Here is a 26107-nt window from a genome sequence, read left to right on the forward strand (position 1 = left end):
ACACACACACATATACATTGCTTTTGCCAAAATTTAAAGATGACATTAAAGATCTAAGAACGCTTAACCCGCAAAAACCTTGAACACATTAGTTAAAACATGTGCATGCAATATAAAAGAAATAGTTAAAAAACACTTATAGAAAATGTTCATTTATAAAACAAAACAAAAAATAATTTTAACTTCTTTTAATTAAAACCGCTAACATTATTATAACAAATATTTCAATGTTATAAGAACACTTTATATTAGGAAACCTGGGTTTATCATAAAAACAAAATTTACCAACACTATATACATTTTAATATAAAATAAAATTTAGAAAACAGTATCTATTGCTTCAAACCAAGCAAGCAAAGAAGTATCTATAACAGCGTATTGATAAAAGTCATGTTCAGACAACTTTCCATCTTTATCAATATCAGCATCATGCATGATCTGGTCAACTAACTCAACAATAGCATCTTGAGTCATTGCTTCTACTGCAGACAAGCGTTCGCGGTTTTTATTGTTTTTTTTGTTTGTTAGTCCTTGACTAGTTGAAGAATCAAATAAGTTAATTTGAATTAAAGTTTTGTTTTCTTCAGACACAGATTGTGTTCTCTCGTTTTTAATAAAATTCCCAGAGCTACCAGTATCAGGAATGGGTGCATTAAACACAGCTGATATTGGTCTGTTACCAGAGTCATCGTATGTAGACATCATTTCTTCTTCACATGAACGCACAACATCTCGTACGATTTCCATAGAAAGCTGATGATATGCTTGCAACATTTGTATTAGGTCATCTCGAGAAATATAACCATCTCTATCGAGATCATATCCTAATATAAAACGCAACTTAAATCAATTAACATAGTATTAAAAAAATAATAAAACAAAATTTATTTAGAAATCTATTTATTAAATATATATCTTTAAAGTATTGATAAATAATTTTTTTAAATATTTTTAAGTATAGAGTAAAAGTAGCACAAACCGGACGCAAAAGCGAACACTTAACGAAAAAACTAAATATCTTCACTAAAAATAAAGATATTTGCAAAATTTAAAAAAGTTTTTAATTTTTAGTGTGTGGAAAATTAGAAAATTTCAAAAAAAATTATTCAGATATTGCTTTAATAAAATATTTAAGTTCAAAATTTAACCCTTAAAATCAAACTTTTTTTTGGAAATTAGGTTCTCAGCATGAAAGATTTAAAAAGGCAATTTAAAAACAAGGAAGCTATTTTGTTGGAAATTTTCTTCTAATTTCAAGAATAGTTTTAGATTTTCAATACCTTACTCCGTTAAAAAATTATGACGGAAATAAGATTTTCTTCAGTTTTCACCTTAAACCGGACACAATAAATCAACCCTATAATCAATTAAAATTTAATAGGTTAATTTGTTTGTTATTTTTTCACTTTAATTGAATTTTTTTATTGTGTTAATTTATTTTATTATTTTTTCACACTGACTGAACTTTTTTCATTTGAGTTTTTTAAGTTTTCACACTTTCGTGTTAACTAATTTTGTACTTATGCACTTATACTATTGAAGTGCAAAACACAAAGTGCTTCGTTTCTTCAATTTCAAAAATCTGTAACTGAATTGATTTTACTAAACTTATTATGGCAAAAAAATAAAACAAATGAGAAGGCTTACACTAAGAAGACAATAAAAAACGCATTGAATAGGATTGAAAATGGCAAGTTAAGCTTAAGTATTCTACCGCATACCAAAATCAACGTTTTCCGACCGAAAATCAAATAAGACTTCAGTAGTTGGTAGTGGCAATACGACAAAATTGAGCCCTTTTATAGAATTAACCTTAGTTCACCTTCTTCAGATGCTTGGCGATTGGGGCTTTGGAAATTATTGCTCGTTATTTTGATGCTTTGAAAAAACATTTTGATTTAGCAAGAATAGGTTTTAGTAAAGCCGTGCATTTGAGGAACTGCGATGAAACTGGTTTCAATGGTGACAAAGGCGATGCGAAAGTAATTACCGATGTAATTGATGTAATTACCAGAAGAGGTGCAAAGCGCCCACTAGTATTAACTGGAAATAACGAAAAAATAAACTACATTGTTCTTAATTGTGTTAATGCTGACGGATTCTTTCTACCGCCTTTTGTCGTTTACAAATCAAAGAATTGACTCTATGATGATTGAATTAAAGGAGGCCCACCAAACACACTTTACAAAACATCACCATCTGGTTGGATGGAAAGTAATCAATTTTTGCAGCGGCTCACATTCAAAAAATTGGTGGTCAACATATTTTAGTTTTGGATAGCCACAGCACACACGTGTCATTAAGTGTATCCTTAAAGTGTAAAAAAAAAACAATATAACACTAATTTGCATTCCCACCCATCTCACATTCTGCAACCTCTAGATGTTGGTATATTTTGCCATGTTAAAGATGTTTGGCGTGATATTTTAAGAAAATTTTATGCTAAAAGTGGTTTTAGCAATTTGTCTAAAAAAATGAACAAAGCTTACACTCGTACTCAAATTATTGCTGGTTTTGAAAATACTAGGCTCTTTCCATTAAATCAAGACAACATTGACAAATCAAAACTACAAATTTGTCAAACTTTTAATGTCTTAATAACATTATCAACATTTACAAAATCACCATGCAGCCCAAGTTCTTTGCCTCAAACTGCTTAACAAACACAAACCTTAATTCCGCCTGCAACTCCAACTTCAACTTTAAATTTAACTTCCCAAGAAGAATTAGCGACTTGTATAAAAATCAGTCTTGAAAGAGCTCTCTTGAAGCAAATTCTATTCAAAATGCTTACAAGCATCCTGCAAAAAAAGAAATGAGAAATGTTAGAACAGTGGCTGGTCAAGCTTTTACAGAAGAAGCATGGTTAAGAGAAGAAGAAGACGCAAAGCTATTAAAATGAACACATGTTGAAATTGCAGCAACAGAAGTAGAAACTCCTGCCAAGAAAGCCAAAAAAGTACAAAAAGTGTCCAAAGTTTTTCGAACACGAAGAGATGCAAGTTTTATGGAAAACTTGTGAAAAATCAGGTTGCAGTTTGTGGCTTTGTGAACCTTGTCTCCCAAAAAGATGTGTAAAAGGCGAAGAATTCTTTTGCACGAAAAGTTGCAGAACCTAGTTTATAAATTTTTTATTTTTATTTCAAGCTCAAGCTTGCTTATGCTTTTTTCTTTGTTTTTTTTTTCTAGTTTTTTCTGCTTGTATTATCATTATGTGTATATTTTAACAATAAAAATAAAAATATTGAATTTATCAATTTATCTATGTTTTTTTCATATAATTTGGAACTGTCCACTTTTAGGGACAACTTTCCGAAAAACTAACACTTTTTAAAAAAATAAAATTTTATTTTCCATAGAAACTTGAAATTAATTTTTTTTTTACACTTCAGAATTGCTTTAACAAACAACTTTATTCCAGAAAAAAAAATCCTACAAATTCTCAATATTAAAAAAGTTATTTAGCTTTTTGTCCGGTTTGTGAAGAGTATCCGGTTTGCGGTACTTTTACTCTACTTTTTTAATATTATTAATTAGTTTTTAAAAATACTGTTAAACATCTTCAAAAAATTCTATTAAATTTCATTTATTTTAAACATTAAATATAAATAAATATAAAATAATCTGAATAAGTCTAACCTTTCCGAAAACAACAACAACAACAAAAAAAAACTTAAAACATTGTAAGAAGATTGTTTGAACAATGTCGAAAGGGTCAGAGTGGAACAACATGCCATTTTTTAACAGGCAAGAAGATTCAGTTGAGTTTTTGTTACTTTAAAGAGTTATGAGGAGATTTCTGGATAATTTTTCAAGACTGTAAAAACTTTATCCAAACCACAAGCATCAGAAAATTTTAAATGGATACTTAATAACAGAAGCTCTCTTAAATGTCAATGCATTAAATGTTTGTCTAAAATGTCAGGAAGAGTTCAAGATTTAATTTTTTTTTTTTAATTTTATTTAGGTGCCCCAAGTAGTCCTTACGGTCTTATCACAGAGCACCGCGGATGAGCATTTAATTGGAAGTTCATTTCTCCTTCCTAACCGATGTCACAAGACTTGCCCAGAGGTGGGGTTTGAACCACAGATCCTATGTTTCTGAGGCAAGTGCGCTACCACTGCGCCAATGCTGCTAGCTTTTATGCGAGAATACCTTTTAGAAATCTTTTTTTCATCAACTTTCGATGTTATGAAAAGAGATTTGATTTTAGAGAATACTTGGCATTAGAGTCAAGCCAATCAGTATGACGATCATTAAGCTACCATAACAAAGATATTGACAGAATGGCAGATACAGATTAAAAAGTGTGTATTCTCAGGAATGAAGGTAAAAAAAAAAATAATATCATATACTAAAATATTAAAAACTTAAACATGATATCAAATAATAATATATCAAAATTAATAGTAATTTAGCTAAAGCAATAAACTATGCAAAGCAAAGCAAAAATTAAGTTCTAAGAAAGCTTATTACCATCGAATATATGTTTCATACGCTCTGCTTTTGAGCCCTTTGTTAAAACAGACATTCCATGTATAAAATCATTAAAATTAATAATCCCATCTTTATCTTGATCATAAAACTGGAACAATTGTTGAACAACTAAATTTTTTTTTGACGTTAGTGGTCCAAGACACATTTGAAACACATCTTTCGTGATACCTCTGTCATCGTTGCAGAGTGACAAATATTGATCATATAAAACTTCAATATAAGCTGTGTCAAAACTGGATTTTTCGCGAAGAACCATTATTTCATTTAGTGGCAAAGAGCTTTCTAAGTTGTTTTTACCTACAAAGAAAACAATTTTAAAAACCTAAAGAAATAAAACCATTAAATATATGTTTAAATATAAACTCTGCTTATAATAGAAAATAGTTCACACCTGGATAAAAGGTTGGCAGCATGGCAGAACGCGGATTGACTAGAGGTGGTATTGGTGTGGTGATTTTTACAAAAACATGTGTTCTCTGATGATTACACGATGGTTCACATCGAGAGCAAACATCATAGTCAACACAATTGATACATTTAAAACGAACACCAGTTAAAGGGTTGGTCCCACATATATTACAACTTATTCCACGATGAATTATATAAGTTTGTTTTGATTGCGTCTCACCAATGCTATAAAGTAGACAAAGCAATTTTTCAGCTTCCTTTTTATGGTCAACATCATTGTCGAAACAAGCAGCTTCTTCATTTTCTGAAAGAAATCTATGAACAGATGTTTGTTCAGATGGCTGTGACAAATCATTATCAACAGGGTCATTGTTAAGCGTAAGGGTAGCTGATGTCAGACTATTTGAATGATGATTTTGCATCAAAGGAGCTAAAATTTTATCAATGGTACCAAAATTACATATTGCCAATAAAAATTAAAACATTAAAATATTATATTAATATTATAAGCAAACTGATGTAACTATCATTAAAATATTAATAATGTAAAAACTATTACATTAATGTAAGTCAATTAAAATTGACGTTTTTTATAATCACTTATTTTGTAAATGGAAATTATTTTACTTTGTATATTACAACTTTGTATTTTTTTTTCTTTACTTTGTAATAAATGGTATCAAAATCTTAACAATCAGATAACTCTATTTCATTCTTTAAAAGTAAAAAAAAAAAAAAAAAAATTAAAAATACTCTATCATACTTGTAAAGCAAATGTTTTTTAAGAAAGTCTTTCACAACTACAAATTACAAAATCTAAAATCTCAAATTATTTGTGGATTTGTGATGGATTAAATTTAGAAGATAATAATGGGGACTTGAGCTTAAACAAAGTAAATATGAAGATCAACTTATACATGAGAATGTGCTTTAAACTTGAAAAATTGGACATAAAATTCAGTTGGAAAAAAAAAATTAAAGAAGAAAAGAGCTTGTAAGAATGTCATCCAATCATGTTAAAGCATGGAGTTAAAATAGAATTCATTAAGCTTTATAACCAACTCACCTATTATGCTTTATATTATTTTGAATGGCACTGAAGTCAACAAGACAAGCCTATAATTTTCAGAGAGTAAGTTACTTCCGTTTTTTAAAAGAGAAGTAAATTATACTCTAGTATAGTTTACTTATACCAGAGGTAATCATAAAATTTCTGATGACCAGCTTTGCAGACCTTATTCATCAAATATGCTAATGTAGATCTTTTTGACTCAACTCATTGGATTTTGCTTGCACCTCCTTGATAAAAATATAAGAATTTTAACAGTACCATATTTCACTGGAGTCTTGAGTCGATTAGCAGGATTAATTTTGAGTTGATAAATATGCAAATAAGGCATTTGCATAGTTTATTGCTTACAGTGTCATATGCTATTTATGATTGAGTCAAGTTTTCTATTATTTTAAAACATGAATAAAGAACCTAAAAATACTTTTTCAATCCTTTACAAATATTCATAGTTTTCAAAATAAGTTTTCAAAATCTGTTGAACCTTACCTCAAAACTGTTTCATCTTCGGATATCGTTGATGACTATTATCCTTTGATTATACTTTATAAACTTTATTTTAACTTTATATACTTTATTGCATACTTTATATACTTTATTTCAACTTTATATACTTTATTGCATACTTTATATACTTTATTTCAACTTTATATACTTTATTGCATACTTTATATACTTTATTTCAACTTTATATACTTTATTGCATACTTTATATACTTAGGTTCATCTATTTGTCATAAAGCCGAGTTTAAATTCTCTATTATTATCTCTGAGTATTTTTTTTATGCTTTCGTTTCAAGCACCTCTTCACTTCATCAATTTTGTTTTTATTTTTTATCATTCACCTTGCTCCTCTCCAATAAAAAAAACCTGCAATTTTATCGTTCACATTCTTCTTTTTCTTCCATCAAAAAACTGTGACTTTTTTTCAATATTTTTTCTGATCAAATTGACCAAGCCTTTCTCATTATTCCTAAATTGTTATTAGTGACTTCTAATGCTCATCACTATAAATGGCTCACCTTAATCAGAGTTGTTAACAAGACTAAAAGTAGCAAGGCCAAGACCACACGTTACAAGGCCAAGCCCAAAAGTTACAAGGACAAGAGTTTTAAGGTCAAGGCCAAGATTAGGAGTTTCAAGGCCAAAGCCTACGCAAACATTTTCAAGACCAAAAACTTCAATTTTTGTTAAGGCCAATTATTAACAAAACTGTAAGTAGCAAGTGCTGTGAAAATACAATCACATTTTGTAAAAATAGACCAAGGTTATGCGCAGAATTCAACAAAGTCAATAAGAAAATATGTATTTTTTTTGAAGGCCAAAACAATTAAGGTCAGAGCTAAAATTTTCAAGGCTAAGGCCTCAATTTTTAGCCTTAAGGCAAGGCCAAGGACTGACAACTTTGGCTCTAGTGAACCTGTTGGTTCTAAAGCTCAAGATTTTTGTCTTTTTCAATGTGTTGCTCAGATAGCTAATTGTTGACATTTATGGTTTATGTTGATGCCTAAAAGTATGTCATACCTCTCCATTAATATATATATTAATGTTGGAAATTTAATCTGTAGCTGCTCTAAAATTTGACCCCAAGGTGTATCAACTGTATCAACTTCAAAATTTTGATTAATATAGTTCCATAATTAAATTTGAAATCAAAATAATGTGCTATGTTGTTTTATTTTAAAAAATTAATCTAATTTATTTGTTTATTTGTTTACTTTTGAAATCTGGACAACTTGTTGACAAATTCCTGAAAACTACACTGCTGCTTTAGATAAATTTCATAGTTAACAATAAAAATAATAACTTCAAAAATGGTAACAAGGTTCAGTGTTTGTTTTGTTTTTCTGGAGCATCTTACATGTTGAAAATTTCTCCATTTTTACATTTTATGTGTCCACAACAACATAATGTGATATAAGTTGCTTATTCACTGATATAATTACAGCACTTATGCTATATTTGACAATACTTGTTAACATGGTAACTGTAACAAAATCTATCTGCAAATTAAAAAGAATTAAAACACATTTAAAGACAACAAAGACTGTTTGTCAGCGCTAAACCTAATAGTTATTGAAGCAGAATTAGTATAGTGTTCTCCTTAAGGTTTTTTTATATGGTAAAAAGTTTTTAAAATTAAACCTTCTTTTCTAGTAGTTTTCATTAAATTTATTTTTTAACAGTTCTTTATTTATTAATAGCAGCGATATCACAAGTCTAATGTTTCTCATCTACATTTGTTTTGCAGAAACCTGATCAAAGGAGTGACACTAAGTAATTATATTAATAATATTAATTTAAAAAATTATAATGATAACATCATGGACACCTCTTTGACACAATGTTGCCTAATCTAAAAATCATTAAGGAAGGATTTGTTATAGATGGGCATATATACATTATTATACTATTATGTTATACAACTATTTATACAAATTATACATTATAAATTATTATAAATTAATACTATTATACAAATTATACATTCAGCTATTATAAATTAATACTAAATTTTATTAAAGTTATCAATTTTATCATAGTGAAAATAAGAAAACAAAAGTAATAAAACTTTGGAACAGGATATTGCATAAATCTTTTCCTTTTAAATAACAAAACTGCTATAATTTTTTTTATTGCTTTTGTATTTCTAAAGAATGATCTTTGAATGCTCTTTGGTAATGATTTACTGACTAGTCATTACTCAATTTTGGCTGATATATTTTTTTCTCATGGCTGATAATTGCACCTTTTTTGTAATCTCCTAGGTTCAGGTAGGCAAGGAAGCTTTTATTCCTTCTTGAAGGTTTTGAGTCAAGCCTCTCTCTAACTTTGAAGCTTGATCGAAGTTGATTATTGCCATTTTACTTCTTTGTGGTATGAAGAGCATCAACACTTTGAGTTTAATCAATGATGGTTGCTTTTTATTTTATTTGCTTTTGTTTCCAAATGGTTCAAATAAAAATTACCTTGAATCTACCTAGTAGGGCAATTCCATTTTTTCCATCAAATATTGGTATAGACGAGGAAAATTCTGTGAATAAAACTAAGAACAATGATGTAATTATTTTTTAATAAAAAATGTAAACTGATTAGGGAAAGGTATTTTAAGTGTTATTTTCTATCAAAAAAGAAATATTAAAAGCTGAACTAATTATGTTTATGGCGCGCTGTGTGGAACGGCAAAACAATAAACTCTTTCATACAGTCATTCTGGGTAACATTGAATTTGCGGATAACATTTAATAAAACTTGTAAATGTTTTCAATTTTTTTTCCTTTGCTAATTTCTTTGCTGTTGCTTCAACCTACGAGAGTATGATAAATTACTTTTTTTTACAGGAGTTTTAACATAGTAAATAAATTTTATTTGTCAAAAATATTTTTATCCTATTGCAGTGACAGTCAAAAGTGGTGATAGCATCGTATGTTTTCAATTTGTATTTATTGTTATTATATATCAGGTAAATACTTTTGTATTTTATTGATTTATTTGTCGAATTTTAACATAAGCTCAAAATAATATTAACTTTCATGTTTTTTGCTACAAAACAGATATATAATTCCACTTAGCTAAAACATAACCAAAATCAGGATAACTTTGAATATTCAATTTTACCCAAAAATGTTTTTCTTCATGTCTGAGTAACATTGCAATAATACATAATAAATAATAGACATCTTTTTAATGTAGTAATTAATTAAAATAACTATTGTTAACATACTTTTATATCTATTTTTTTAATATTAATTATAATTTATTATTTATATCTATAATTTATTTTAATATTTTTTGAAAGTTATTTATAAAATGCTATCATTAGAAGCCATTTAATGCATAATATCATACATTAAATGGCTTCTAATGAATGTATTTTATAAAATAACTTAAAAAATACAAGCAATAGTTTATTAAAATTTTTAAGTAGGTAGATATTTTTATAATTTATTTTTAATATTTATATATACTATTAATGAACTAATTTTTATTTTTCTATTAATAATAGCAGTTCTCTTTATATTTTTAGCATTCAAAAATGTCAAGAAAATATTTGAGAACTCATTCTGGCACAAGAAAATATTATTATAAATACAAATTGGTGTTAATGACTTTAAAAGTTTTGTTAAAATCAATCTGGATAATAAGGGAAAAAATAAGACAATAGTTTAAAGATTGCCAACCAGGTTGAAAATGGTGTTAGCTTTATCTTGACAGATATTTGTTGTTGAAAGAAAAAGTGCCTTATAGTATTTCAAAGAAAAATGTGCAGAATTGTCATATAAAACTATTTTTCAGTTATTCAAAACCTAGAGTAGAAAATAAATGGAGTAATTGCAGATAACATGTGCAACATGGATATAATGCAGGGCTCAAATTAAGCGTATCGCTATCGCAAATACTTTTCGCACCTTCGCGATTAACTCGAATTCTCAAGGGCTTTATTCTGATTTAGCTCATTCATTATGAACAAATTTAATGATATTTTTATAAGTTTATTTTGCAAAGAAGAGTGGAAGGCAATATAGACTCTAAATATTTATTAAAAAAAAACTTTAAAGTTTGTTAGTACACTTGCTAATTTTAAATTAATAGCAATAAATGGATGCAAATAAGGACCACAGATGCAGATTATCTACAGTTAAAAAGTGGGAAAAACATTTTAATTGCAAGTTAGAATACGATTTAAATGGAAATGAAGTTATAAGATTAAGATGCAGTTTATGTAAACAATTTGAAAAACGGATAAGTCAAACAAAATTGTTTTCCATGACCTGGATCAAACCAGGAACAATATCAATAAAAAAAGATTCACTGGCACCGCACTTGTGCAGTGCGCAACATAAAGAGGCCACGCGAATTCATCAACAAATAACATTAGGTTCAGTTTCATTATCTAACCATGTTATTCATAATACTCCAGTCGGACGTGGTTTACATAAAATGGCCGTAAAAAAACGCTGACTTGTTACGGAAAAAGTTTAATATTGCGTATTACTTGGCAAAACTTAAATCAAAAAGTATTAGATCGTAAAAGATTCTATTATTTAGACACATTTTTTTCTTTCGCTTTATTTTATTGAATGAAAAAAGTGAATGCTAACTTTTATTAAAAAATAAATTGAATGAAAAAGCAATAGATAGAAATATCATGTCAATTTGATAAGGTTACTTAGATAAGAAAACTTACTTAATAAGAATTTAATTATCATTCTTGCTTGTGATTGTGCAGGTTTTCGTGAAAATGTTAAGTTTTAACATTTTATCACGTTAATTAGTGTCCGGACACTCGATTCGACAAAAACTAGTTCGGAATGGAACGGAATAAAAATTTTATTCCGACTTAAAATAACGTAAAAATCTGTTTCAAGAAAAAAAATCTTTCTCGAAAGTCGGAAATTTATTGAATTTTTCGAGAATGTTTGTAATGTTTCGGCAATCATACTTCGTCGAAAAATTGTAAGTTTATCATTTTTTGTCGAATTTTTTTTACTTTAATCCACAACATTTTTGAAGTAATTAGCTTATAGGATATAAAAAGTCTAAGGCATAAATTAACAGTTCTAATTGTTAGTTTTTAATTCCACAACTTTTTACAGAAATAAAAAATATATTTTATGATAAAACAAACTTTATTTATTGTAATAATTAATCAGTGGACCTAAAATTCAACTTTTTTATCACTTTTTTAATCTTTTATATCACTTAGAGGAACTCCGCATTTGAGCTTTGACCTTCTCTGGCTTTTGACTGGGTTTGGAACAAATCCTTTGATCTAATGGACACTCTTCTTTTTTTCTGTTGTGAACCTTGTTCTGATGATTTCCTTCTCTTTAGAGGTTTTGGGGTTGATGATGCTTCTGGTGGTTTGGGGCTATCCTCCTTCTCTTCAACTTCCTCTTCCATCATTGCGTCGACCTCTTCTCTCCTCATCATTCAACAGTTTGACCTTTTTTTTTTAACCACCAACTCGTAGTTGACCTTGATGAGGGTTAATTTCTTGGAGGTGGAAGGATCCAAGTTCTGCCTTTTTAAACTGATGATGTTTCCACTCTGTGAAAAGAGCCTTTCACTACTGCTTGAAGCTGCTGGGACACAAAGCCATTCTCTCGCCAATTCTGCCAATTCTTTCTTCATAAACGGAGCAATTTTTATATATTTTTAAAATTCTTTTTAATTACTTTCCATTTTCGAATGTTTTTTTTCTTTTAACTTTGTTTTTTTGTCTTTTTCTTATCTAATTTTTTTCTTTTTTTAATTTGTTTGATTTGTTTTTTAATTTTTTTTTAGTTTTTGCTTTTTTATATCTTTTTTTTCTTTTCTTCATTCTCTTTATTTTTATTTCATTTATTTTTCTTATTTTATTCTTTTTTCTTTATCTTATAATTTATTTTTCTTTATCTTATAATTTATTTATAAAAGTCGTTATAAAAAAGCGTCCGCCATTCCGAAAGTCTCTGCACTGTTATTAATTAAAATAAAAATAAATCATAAAAATAAACAAAGAACAATGAAAAATTTGTTGTAAAATTTAAAGGTAAAAAAAAGTAAAATGTATTTAAAAACATAGTGGTCAAAAATGAAAATTATTGTAAACAATGATTTTTTTCGAAAATACTCGAACAGAAATTAATAAATATTTTATTCATTCTGACGTTAGGAAAAAACTCGGGAACGAGAAATAATAATTTATCGTTTCCGAATTTTTCAGTTTTTATCAAAAATTTCTCGAAATTTCTCGTAAACCGGAATTTTATTTGACAAAGTCCGAACACTAACGATAATGTTTTCGTCATTTTTAATAGTTTTTTATAACTGTTTCAAATTTATAGATTGTTTTGTTAGAGTTTGAAATATTTTTTTTTACTGTTAAAAATTTATAGAAAATTGAATATTCTAGTTGTTTTAAACAGTTTAAAATATGTAAATAAAATAGAAAATGAAATAATTAATTAAAAGAAGATAATATCAAGTTCATTGATTTTACAAAAATATAGCTGTTAGATTTAATGCAATATAATAATAGAAATAATGTAAACTATAACTAAAGCTACTTTACAACCGCTGAACGTAAATGTTATGACATCTTATGCAAAAATGAGACCTATTATATATGTTATTATAAATAAGTTAAAATAAATAATGCCCCATCCCCTCGGGCGGGAGTGCAGGAGGGGTTATGAGCAACAAAAAAATCGCGATTAGATTTTTTAGCGTTAATTCGGGCTCTGTGATGTGAAATATTGATGCTTAACTCAATATTGGATAATTTTCAAGGAAACAAGTAAACAATTACAATGCACATTTTTTCGAAGATCATAGTTATGCTATAAATAAGTTTGTGACTCAACATAATGACTTGAGACATGAACAAATCCAAGTTGATTGTGATTTTCCAAGTCGAATGAGACAATGATAATATTGAAAAAATTTGTGTCTCAAAACAGAGTAATTATGTAATTATATCTATAACTTTAGTAATTATAATTATCTAATAACACCAAAAACTAACAGCTTGTTGAAAATTAATTTTGTCTCATCTATAAGGGAACTTATACCCTGGCCAAGTCGAAAAAATAGAAATTACTGATAAATTGTTTGGAAACATTTTAAATGAGTCCTTCTCAATTAATGAGAATGTGTATACAATAAATGATGACACGTTGGTTGCTAAGTTGCAATAATTTTATTTACATTTAGATATTATAACTTTGATTTTTTGTAAACCTTAAACACTGTAATAGCTTGAAATTTACCACAATGTGCACGAAAAAGCGCTGGCCAAACAGTAATTATTTGTCTGGGGTGCGCGATTTTAAAAATATTTGTTTTTTGTACTTCTTTAATTAGAGTTTAACTAAGAAAAAAGATTTGTTGCAATTTAAAAACATGCTAGGAATGTTTTGGTGAGCGCTGAATAAGCGCTCGCCAAAAAATTCCTAGCATGTTTTCAAAAAATTCTATGGCCAGCCGTAGAATTGGTGGGCATGTGGGCAAGTGCAAAACTGCAAGAGCAAGGAAGCGCTCATCAAATGGAGAAGACTGCTGTAATATTTCTTTTATAGTAAATGATGTATGAGTAGAGAATTATAAATGTCTTGTCTTTAAAGATTTTTCTCTCATAATCTTAAAATTTGATCAACAAGTTTATTTTGTGATTTGCATTATTTTATCGAATAGCTTGTGTTTATTTTCAAATATTCTTATTATATATATATATATATATATATATATATATATATATATATATATATATATATATATATATATATATATATAATATATATATTATATATGTTTAAAAATTATTTTAAAACAATGCAAAGAAATCTAAACAACTTTTTAAAATAAAAATATTAAAATTGATATTCAGTTTAATAGTGTTCAAAGTTACCCTTCAAGTAAGTGTAACTTTGAATCTGTACTTGAACTTTGTTATCTTAAAAAATAACTAGCAAATTGAAAAAATTTATAAAAATCAAGAAAAAGGAGATCATCAGAAAACCATTTATGTAAAAATATTTATTTGGTTTGTAAAAAAATTTTTTACAAACCAAATAAATATTTTTACATAAAAAGAACACAAAGAAATGAAAAGCACACTAAGTTACTCGGAATGACTGAAACATTGTAAACAAACCGCCATAATGGTTGCAACTTTTTTTTTTAAGAAACACGAATTCAATTTATTTTGCATAGCCTACAAAAACACAAGTTTGAGTAATAAACTGTGTTCAATAGATAAAAATAAAGAAAATAAAAAATTTGTTCCTAAGATTAAACCCAAATCAATTATGAAGATTGAAAATATTGAAATGGCTTAGTAAGTAGGAGAAGTTGAGGTACAGTGAATCGAGGGACATAGTGAATAAGATGCATTTTCTCAAAGATTAGAATTTTGTTCATTTTGATAATGTAATCATTTTATATGCTCATATATCAGCAATCTTTATTTATAGCTGTTACCACATAATTTTTGACTGCCAGTTTTTGGTACGTAATTTTAGTTTTTAGCTTAAGTAAATTTTCTTACCTTCCTTATGTTTTTTACGGAGATTATGATTGAAATATCTTTAATAGTTGAAGTTTTTCATTCGGATTATTGATATGCTTCCTTTTAGTAGTTTAGCTTTTCCTTTAAACAATACTCAGTTTTTTTTTTTTTTTAAACATCTTCGCTTGCAACAAGGCTGCAAGCAGCCACTAATTAAAGTTGGAAGTTACTGTAAGAGAAAAGATGAAGATTGTAGAGCAAGATAACGATTGACGGACGATTTAAAAGATTGCAAATATTCATTTTTAAATTAGATAGAATAACTTGACTCAAAGCATAGATAGTACTCAGAACACCGTTTAATAGCCCAAGCAATTGCCTCATTACTACTAATAAACCCTAAGCCGTAACAAAGGGCTCCAAATGTGGCTTCCGCAATGCACACCAAAAGTACAAACAGGGACACCATCCATGCGCAGGGACACCATCCATGTTAATACTTTGATATTTTTCAGCTGTTGATGGAATCAGCCTCTCTGAGAGCTACCACAGAGTTTGGGAAACCTGACTACCAGCCGGCCTCAGAACCATAAAACTGAGTTTTAGAGCTGTACCCTCATAAGGAGATAATAGAATGAGTTGCCTAGTCATAAAAACAGTGACACAAGCAAACCCATGCATTGAGTCAAGAAGATGTACCAAACAATTAGAGTTAAACTTAATTTGTTATGGTGGGGCACAATGAATCAGGGTACAGTGAATTGGTTGATTCACTATGGCCCATTAACGATCTTAAAGATTAAATTCATGCACTTTTAACAAACAAACTACATGAAAATGAAATTATTAGTTTCAAGTTATGAATAATAATATTTGAATGAGTTTTTAATTTTTTAATATTTTTATAAGCTTTGTTATCAATATAATTCTTTTTTTTTCCTTCTCAAATTTCAAAATGTCTATTTTTTTTGATTTTATACTAATCTCATTAAAAGTATGCCAAAAGTATAGCTCGAAGTGCCTTTACTCATACAGCCTTAAAGTTTTTTGGCTATGCCCCTAATTACTATCATTAATTCACAACTGTGTTCATTGATTCACAGTGCCCCAGTACTGGGGCACAGTGAATCACGAAACACAACTCACTTTAAACCTCTCTGTGAGCCATTAGATAATAAATATTTTGGTTTTAGTGATTTCTTATCATGAAGGACATATATTTCCATCCTTTTGCCTTGAAAAAATAAAATACATATTTTAACTTTTGCTTAATTTAAAAATAAAAAAATCTGATCCACTTTGCACTGTTTTTCATCTGTTAATCTAATGAACACAAAAGATTCTGGAGAAGTTTTGCCACTTACATATCTTCCAAACAACTCTCAACCAGTTGAATGTGTTGTAAAGTCTGTAACCAAAGTATCTAAACTAGTTTATGGTCTCAAAAAAAGGCACAACTTTATTCTTAATAAAGATTAGAGCAGAAAAGAAAATCACAGGAATGTTAACGAAACCAATTATTTTATCTCAAGTAAATGATAAATTGATTGATAATTAAAAAATTCTTAAACTGGTGTTTTATTTTTATTCAATCGATGCCATATGTAAAGTTTACGCTTTTTTACCACGCATTGATCTGAGAGTTAGTCTCTTTAGCACCTTTATCAGACATATATTATATGGGTGATATCCAAAAATATTTAAGCTTGTATATTTATATTAATTCTTTACATTTTAGCCAATTTTTACCACAAGCCATATTTAAGTGTAAAGTATATATGTTTGCACAACTATTCCCAATTTTGTCAGTTTTTAAATGTTGAAACCCAAATCAGTTTACATTTTTTTTAACTATTTTTTATAAAAATGTGTTAGGATTCATATATAAAATCTTCCACAGCCATATCAATTTTTGTTTGCAAAAAATTTTGCTAGGTGGAATCGCCCTACTGCCTAGGTATTCTTTTTCTTCAAACATGCTTTTTAATAAATTAGTAAAACAATCATGCTACATAATTAAAAATATTTACCAAAACATAGTTGCCATTGAAGAAAACTCAATGCAACAAAGACATGGTACATATTTTTCCGAACAAAAATACAAGTTTTTTCAATTAAAATATATGTAAATTTTTTTCATCAAAAAGTATGACATATTTGGTACGTCTGAAAAGATTATTTTAACCACTATTAAAATCTGGTAAAAGTAATGTGACTATAAAAATCGTCAAGTGTAGTTTTATTTAGAAAAGATGTAATTTTGATCTTAAAGTACCTTGGGGCTTGGCTATAGATAAATCTATAGATTTGATTTTTTCATAAAAGCACATATTGGTGTTTGCTTTTAATGAATGTAACGTGACATTTATAATCATTTTAAAACTTTATTTATAGTTGATTGCATACATTAGTTTATAAATAAACTAATTAAAATCAACACAATGAACTGTATAGACAATACAAACAAACAAAAATATTGTAAAAATATCCATAAAAAATCAGTAACAGCTAGCATAAGAATGTACTTAAATAAAATATCATGCATAAAAAAAATTAAACAGAAAAAAAAAGATTTTTTATAAATATTGTAAAAAGAAAAAATAACTTTGCAAATACCGTAAAAAGAACAAATAAATTTATAAATTTGTAAAAATGACATGATTAGTAATAATAATACATAAATTTAAGTTTTACAAATTCTACAAAAACATTTTTTCCTGTTCCAATGTAAAATATTATTTTTGAACACCTGGAGACTTTTTAAGCACATGGTTTTATTGTCAAGGAAATTCTAGAGTGAGGTGGCTCTATAAAGACATTATTTGTATTTTTATGATTAGAGCATTAGGGCGGTAGCACCAATTTATTGCAACATCTAAGCTGAAATGGTAAAGTTTTCTTTATAAATAAGCCCTTCATAATTCAGGGTTTAAACCATTAAGGGATTTAAAAACTTCAATCATTAAAAATCGTAAATTTTGAAGATAGATTCTTGGTTTATTATTTAATTTTAACATTTCATCCAAAGACAAATCAAATCTTTTATGGACTATGTGGAGTGCTTTTTTATGAATTTTATCATTAAGGTTGTCATTGTATTTTGAGCAAAACACCCAAATCAAAGGGCAGTATGAAAAATTTGATAAGATATAAACGTTAAATAATAGAGTTGTTTCTTTATAAAATAGAAAACTTCTTATTTGAGAAAGGGCAAAGCACTTACTATTAGCTTTTCCGCATAGAGCTTTAATGTGATCACCAAACTTTAAACCTTATCAATTGTAACACCAAGTAGCTTGACTTTATCTGAAGCAAAATCTTGTCGTCGCCAACCATTATAAATTGGCTGTTTGAATATTTTTGATCAACTATAAGAAATTGAAATTTTTTTTGGGATTTACGATCATATAGTTAAAACTAAACCATTCAATGGCATTTAGTGTTTCGGTTTGCAATCAAAGAATAACACTCTCTAAGTTATCACAAACATAGAGAGTATTATCGTCAGCAAAATTGCAAATCACAGAGTCTTTAATAAATAGAAAATGGTCATTTATAAATATATTAAAGAATATTGGCCCAAGCATTGATCCTTGAGGAACTCCTAATGAAACTCTTAACCACTCAGAAAATGATGAACCCAATTTAACTCTTTGTTTACGATTGCTTAGATATGATAGTAAAAGTTTAAGGCTTTCATGAGAAAAACCATAAGCTTCCAATTTAGCTATTAAAAAATCACGAGGGATCAGGTCCTAAGCATTTGAAAGATCCATAAGCATGGAACCAATAATATTTCCTTTATGCAAGCATTCCTGCCATTTTTTCAGTAAAATAAAAAGCGCATGCTGAGTGCCATAACCTCTACAAAAGCCACACAACAGAATGTTCAATCTAGGCTCAATAAATGCCCGTATTTGCTCAAATATAATAAGCTCAAATACTTTTGAAAGAGCTGGAAGGATACTTATTGGTCGATAGTTTGACTTATCTGTTGGGTCATCTTTCTTAAAACAAGGTATGACATCAGCCATTTTTAAAAAGGAAGGAAATATCCTACCAGAAATGCTTTTTTATTATACATTTTGCAAGACTTTCTCTAAAAAACTTATCATAGGACTTTAACATAGATGTTGGTATGTTGTCGCTAGTTTCATTAATTTTCATTGAATCAATAATTTTGGAAACATTCTGCGTAATTTTATGAAATTTAAAACTCGGAGATATCATTTTAAATTTGTTCTTTATAATTTTGATACTCGGATGATTTAAATATCTCTCAACAGCCGTCTTAACAGAGTATTGCAAAATTATGTTTAAATGTTGAGAGATCTTGCCTTCATTATTAACAGAGGAAGTGACATTTATGAAAAAAGTCGTTAAAAATATTTGAAATTAAATTTTTGTCAAAAATCACTTCACCATTTTGCACCAAAGTTATACGTTCATTGAAATTACCAGACTTACTTGAAAGAAATGATTTACATAATCTCCAAAGAGAGGTTTTGGTTTTCTTTTGCAAATTGATGCATCCAAAATACGTTCGTTTAATTTTCTGATTAAAGTTAACCACAATATTTCTTTGATTTTTATATAATAAGAAAGAAATTTTAGATTTATAAGCCTGGTATTTATTTTTTAAGTATGAACAAAGCATAACTGCTTTTCTAAATGGTTTAGTAAAAAATAGCTTGTCATTACCTCTGAGGATTTTAGTTTTAATTCTGCATGTAAATTCAAAATTTTACTAAATATTTTATTAATTTTACAAATATCTTGACAAGATTTTAAATCATTAAGTTTTCAGAAAAAATATTGCTTGAGAAGTTTTTGAAGGATCTATATAATTTTTTGGGTGGTAGCTTGCAAAAAGTAGATCTTAACATAGCATAGACAAGCTGGTAATGATCGCTCACACCCGTGCAAACAGCATTAGCATGTTGGAAACAAAACTTTCTGTTTGTAAGGATGAGATCGATATAAAATGTATTTATAACCGATTTAAAACAAGTTGCTGATTGTATTAAATTACTTTATTGGTAGAGTTCTGAGAATTCATTCATTGAACTATTATGGTGTTCTAAATTAAAGTCGCCTATTATAATTAAATTATTAAAGGATTGCAAATAAAAGTCAAGCACTTTTTTAAGATGAATGAAGAAATAATCATTTATCTGAGATGGAGACTTGTAAATAGCTAATATTAGCCATTTTCGATTTTTTAATATAATTTCAAGTGATGATTTGCACATCATTAGGTATAACTACTTTATTTAACCTTCTTGAAGGGATGTTTTCATTAACATATACAAGAAAACCTCCACTTAGATTAGAAATGTCAAAACAGTAAGGAGTTTTATAACCTGTTAATAAGAACTGATTGGTTAAAAAAGATTTATCTAGCTTGGTTTCCCCAATAATAAAAATATCAACAGTTTTATTAATAAAGGAAGTAATGTCTGTAAATTTATTTTGTATAGAATTTATGTTGATGAATGCTATACTAACAATATTTGTGAATTTTAAACTAAGTTTATCCAAAACAGACATGACTATTTTCTTCATTGGGGTTATACAAGGTTGTTTGGTGACCATTTAGCTTATGGGAGTTAGAAATATCAAAGAGACTTAAGATATGCAATAAAATTCATAGCTAACCTACCTGTTCCTAGTGTGTTTAAATGTAGACCCTGCAGCCCAAGGTGTTCTTTTGTTAAATTTGAGTAATTAATGTTTAATTACTTGGATCTTTTTATCTTTGCGGCTAAGTGTTTGGATGACAACTGAGCTTTAGCATTATCGTAGCGGCAAATTGGTGTTGATAGAATAACTAAGCAGAAGGGATTTAGAATCAATATTTGTGATGAGATCATTCAGTTTGTTTATAGCAGTTTCTGATGAGTCATTTATGCAGTTGTTCATTTCAATATGGAGATTTAGTTGAGGTTCTTTTCTCAGAAGTGGGATTAAATTAAAATGCATGTTTTCAATAGATGCACCATTAAAAACTCTTTCTTCGCCACATATCAAAGTTATTCCTGAGGGCCATTTGTGATTATTATTTTGAATATCAAAGATTATAACACTTTTCTGAATAGATTTAGTTTTGCAGAAAGATGTATTTTTAGTTTTTAAGTTTTTGTTTTTGAGTAAACTTTTTTGATAATTAGAGTAATCTACTATTTGCTTTTTCCTTACCAAAATTAATTGATTAGATATTTTTTCTTTTCTTGGGTACAAAGGTTGAATTGGTTCATTTATCTGAGAAATAGTTGATTTTGCATATTCAGGATAAAATGTTTCTTATTTTTTAATTGAGAGCGAACTGCAAGTAATTGATTATTTAATCAATCTTTTTTATTTGTTGGGTTTATAGAAAGAACTTCATTTAATTTTATGATTTTATTAGGTTTATTATGCGTAACTTTCGTTTGTAATTTGTCAACACTATTTGAATCATTAAATGAACTATTAGTCGAATTAAACAATATGTTATAATTGTTACATAAAATGCGATTTGAAATTTTAGGTGATTCAAGTTTAGTCAGTTGATTTTTTTTACCGTAATCAATAAAAAATGAAATTATTTTCCTCATTTCACTTAACTCTTGTTGTAGGAATAAATTTTCATCTTTTAAGATTGATATACTGCTCTCTATCATTTATAGATTGTTTGTTTCCTTTCTCAAAGTATTTATTTCAATTTCCATAGACTTAAGTTTTTCTTGAAATAATTCTATAGTATCGTTATAAATATTTTTATTAAGACTACCTATTACATTGAAAGATTCTTTCCCATCTTTCGGTAAGCAACTTAAAATGTTTTCCGAGACAAGATGCAAAGAAAATTGCCAACATCCACTTTTTCAACTTTGCTTTTAAAATGTTTAGATACTTCAGAAAATATGCTGTTAGTATCCGCTCGTTTCTTTTGTTTTTGAATTTGGAGGATAACATTTATGAAAAAGTTTACATGTTCATAATAAAACATCACATCAGTCTCACAAAAATCATAAAAAAAGTTCTCAAAATCACTAAAATAGTTTGATGATTCAGTTAAAATAATGTTATCAATATCTTGTGTCACAACATCCGCCATCTTTATATCGCCTTTTTCCAAGTATGATTATTTAAATAAAGTGTACATTTAACTACATTTTTATAAATACTTATTAACACTTTTTCTTTCATTTATTTTTTTATAAATACTTATAAATCAGACATTATTTGGGAAAATTATCCATGAAAAACCATTTTTTTAATTGAAAATTGAAGTTATTATTTTCAATACCACACCAAAATGAGTATGTTTACCAATAATGTCATGTTAGATTCAGATAAACTATGGTAGTGTTGATTTTTCTACAAAAGTCGTTTTTGCATAAATAATCATAACTTTTAGCCCCATTCAAAACTGTTTTCTGTATTTAGTATCATTTTTTTAAATACTCGGGACTAATTCAACTATCTTGAAAAAATAATTTATTTCATTCAGAATGCGTAAACAATTAAAAAACAGAGGCGGTAAACTTTATAAACAAATTACTTTCATTTTCAAACTTGTTTCGTTTTATATAATTAGTAAACTTTAATTGACATTTGGTTTCTTTTATTCTTATAACAATAATTTAAAAGTAATAAGTTATTTTTAACATATTGTTATAAAAACAATTATATCTTTGTCTATTAAGTTGATACAAACAACTATTATGGCTTCAGTAATGTATTAAGATAAATACTTTTTGTTTTTAGCACAGAGCAAAATGAAATATATATATTACACAATTCATTCTATATGCTTTTAAAAGTAGCATATTTTTAAAAATATACCAATACAAATGTATTAAATTGTAATTAGGCTCATAAATTATGTCAAACAAACACTTCAAGATATCTTTATAACTATATTGATATATCTCCTGCAAAACTGTTAGAACAGACACTTCCGTTGTTTATAATATTTTGCCATTATTTACAAATTCTTTGTTTGCATAAATTAAATACTAATAAATAAAAAGTTGTTCGATTTGTTACTAACAACCAATTGGATTTGTTTAAAATTAATGGGTTTTTTTTTTTTACAAGTTTGTTTGTTCTATGTCTTTTTGCATTGTGAACACAAATGCTGTTTTATGCCTAGTTGCATTGAGAACACATATGGTCAACATGCAAAATGCAATTAAAAATTGCCATGGCTGTCATTTAAAATGTGATAAAAAATGTCAAAATATTTTGAGCCAACCTGAATTTCAAAAAAAGCATTATTGTATAGAGATTTCAAAAGTCTTTTCCTTTTTAATCAAGTAAAATTTGCTTATACTAAATTTTTAATCTAGTAAAATTTGCTTTTACTAAATTTTTTCACTTTTCGTGATTTTTTTGCGATATAATATTAGAAGTGGAATCAGGAATGATTCTGCTGCTAACTTAAACTTCTCAACAGTTTGTGGTTCAGACAATATTTCTGTTACTTTCAAAAGCTTTAAAACTCTTTTCATTATTCTTTAAATTTTTTAAAACTAAACCTTGTTTTCCTGCTAGAAAACAACAACTGTTTTAATTTTTAAAAACTCTAGAGATCTGGAGACCATTCTAACTATTGCCCAGTCTTCTTACTATTATTAGCAAATTCACTTGGGCTTGACAGCTCAGTCTAGTCTTAATTAATTTTATTAAGTCTTTTCATTTTTAATTAACCAACTTTTTACCTTGAGTCTGACAAATTATTTCCTGACAATCAATATGGATTTTGATCTTCTTGCTCTCATGCTGACTTGTTAGTCATTATAATAGAAAAGTTCTATAGTGCATCAGATGAAAGCAGAAGCCATTGCTAATGACATATCAAAGGTTTTCTAAAAAAGCCTGGCATACTGGTCTTTTTTTTTTTTAATTGTTCTATTCTCATCGCATAACTAAAGTTGTCCGTGAAGACAACACTATTTTGTTTCCAGTAACTCCTAGGAAACCACAGGGTTTATTCCTTGATCCTGTGTTGCTCCTTATCTATGTTAATGATCTTCCTTATAATCTAATATCTCAATTGGATCTATTTACTGATGAAGTAACACAACTATTCACTCCAGTCTTGAAGTATCACTTTCTATTTCACCTTCTAAGATTGCCACTATTGCTTTAGTGCTTAGTTGAACATTGGTGTTTTGGAATTCTCCTTTTTCTTTATGTTTTCCAGACTCATGCAATATTCTGTTTTTTAAGTCTTCTGTAAACTGCTTTCTTGCTCTTGCTTGCTTTTTGCAAATTGAATAATAGTTGTTCGTAAATTTGGAGTAAATTTATCGTTTAAAGCATTTTGAAAAAACCAAAACTAAACAACTACTTTAACAACTAAAAGTTTAAAATTTTCATGATTCAGCTGGTGCAGTGAAATCAATTAGTGATTTGATGATTTCACTGCACTTGTGAAGAGAAGCCAGGAAATGGCTATCATTGGAATTCTGTTTTGTTTTTTTTTCATTTATTTTAATATAAAATTTGATACAAAAATTTAATAAAAAAATCTAAAATCAAATAATAATAAATAAAAACAAAAATTAAAAAATAAATAAAATATCATCAAAAATATAATACAAATACTTACCAGCAGATTGATAGAGTGACAAATGAACATCATTTTGTTGTAGTAGAGGATTGCCTTTTCTCGGTTGCTTTTGCAACAAAGAGTAAAGTTGAACTGCAACCAAAGTTCCACTTGCACCTATCATTATACCAAGCGCTATGTGTGCGGGATGGATATTTTGCATGTACTTGTCCATCCTGCAGTGCTTAAACTGTACAAGTCCATCAATGGTTCATATTAATATTTAAATGTGTTCCGTTGTTTCATTATTTTTTGAAACAAAGTTTAAATTTCATAAAAAAACTGAAGAACAAAATAAATTACAAACATTAGATAAGCTAAACATATAATCTACAAAAAAAAAAAAAAATTGTTTAAAGTTTATAAGCTGGTATGGATTTGTTATGTATACAAAACAAAACCCATGTTCATTTTTACATGTAGAATTACAAAATTAAACTTGAACAGGAAACACTGTATAAAACAATACATACTATTAAAAAACAAAGAAGTTTCAAGATATCTATATACCTAGCACACTATATGCTCTTGCTAGTAACCCATTCCCCATTAAACTCCATTACCCACACCCGTTCTCCATTAAACTCCATTCCCCATCAGACCAAAAGATATTCTTGATATTGTATTTTTATTGCAAATTTAACAAACTCATCACAAGTAAGGGCTTTTTGTTAAAATCTCAGTAACCGTTTTGTTAAAATCTTAGTAAATTAAATTCCAGATTATGTAAATTTTATTAAATATTTTGAATACAGAAGCAGAAGACTGCATTGAATTGCGATCTTGTAAAAACTGTTTCAAGAACTTCTGATCTGGTAAATTTTATTTACTAAAATTTAAAGCTAAAATATAAAATATTTATTTTGTTTAATAACTAATAAGATAAATATATATAATTGAGTTTTAACATTAGTGTTACCACTTTTGTATGGTTGGGATAGGTTTCCACAATGCCATTTTCTATGTTAAATGAAATTATAAAAAAGTTGAAGCAATTTTTTACAACCAAATACTTTTCCTTGTATTAACCTGTTTTGCAGATGACCACTGAGTAATTTTAATGGGATACTACCACTAAAAAGTTTACCATCCAAATTTACAAGCTCTTCCTAGCTTTACTTATATTAAATTGCATGTATTGTGTCAGAGTATTACATGCATACTGCTTAACTGTTGTAATTTGTTTAACATCTTAATCTAACATCAAAACAAATATTTCTAATAAAATTTTTTAAAGAAAATTTTTTTTTATTAGAAATTTCATTAAAATTTTTTACTTTAATTTTTTTTTCAACATCTTCCCTTCCAACAAGGCTGCAAGCAACCACTACTAGAGTTGGAAGTTATTGAAAGAGAAAAGATGAGGTTTATTAAGCAAGATAACAGGTCCAACTATGTTTACAATGCGTTTTTGAACCTTGTCTAAAAGAGAAATTTTTTGTCTAAAACCTAATTTCCAGACAAATGGGTAAATTCTTATAAATATAAATGCCCAGACTATTGGAGTCTATACGAATTTCTATTGTAAACAAACTCGTA

General features: G+C 27.7%; 1 protein-coding gene across 1 annotated transcript; it reads right to left on the reverse strand.

Moving 5' to 3' along the window:
* Positions 1 to 222: 222 nt before the first annotated feature.
* On the reverse strand, positions 223 to 24881 carry LOC100212363 (uncharacterized). Its single transcript, XM_065788508.1, has 4 exons — positions 24569 to 24881; positions 4890 to 5336; positions 4478 to 4795; positions 223 to 824 (listed from the first exon to the last, which is right to left on the reverse strand). Exons 1-4 carry the CDS (start codon positions 24741 to 24743, stop codon positions 319 to 321), a joined length of 1446 nt encoding a protein of 481 aa, XP_065644580.1. The 5' UTR covers positions 24744 to 24881; the 3' UTR covers positions 223 to 318.
* Positions 24882 to 26107: the final 1226 nt, after the last annotated feature.

The sequence above is a fragment of the Hydra vulgaris genome, chromosome 01 (assembly GCF_038396675.1).
Source record: "Hydra vulgaris chromosome 01, alternate assembly HydraT2T_AEP".
Classification (NCBI taxonomy): Eukaryota; Metazoa; Cnidaria; class Hydrozoa; order Anthoathecata; family Hydridae; genus Hydra; species Hydra vulgaris.

Coding starts and splice junctions, on each gene's coding strand:
- LOC100212363 (XM_065788508.1), bottom strand. CDS start 24,743: ATGGACAAGTACATGCAAAATATCCATCCCGCACACATAGCGCTTGGT. Junction 5,337..24,568: donor GTCACTCTATCAATCTGCTG/GTAAGTATTTGT, acceptor ATAAAATTTTAG/CTCCTTTGATGCAAAATCAT. Junction 825..4,477: donor TATGAAACATATATTCGATG/GTAATAAGCTTT, acceptor GTTTTATATTAG/GATATGATCTCGATAGAGAT.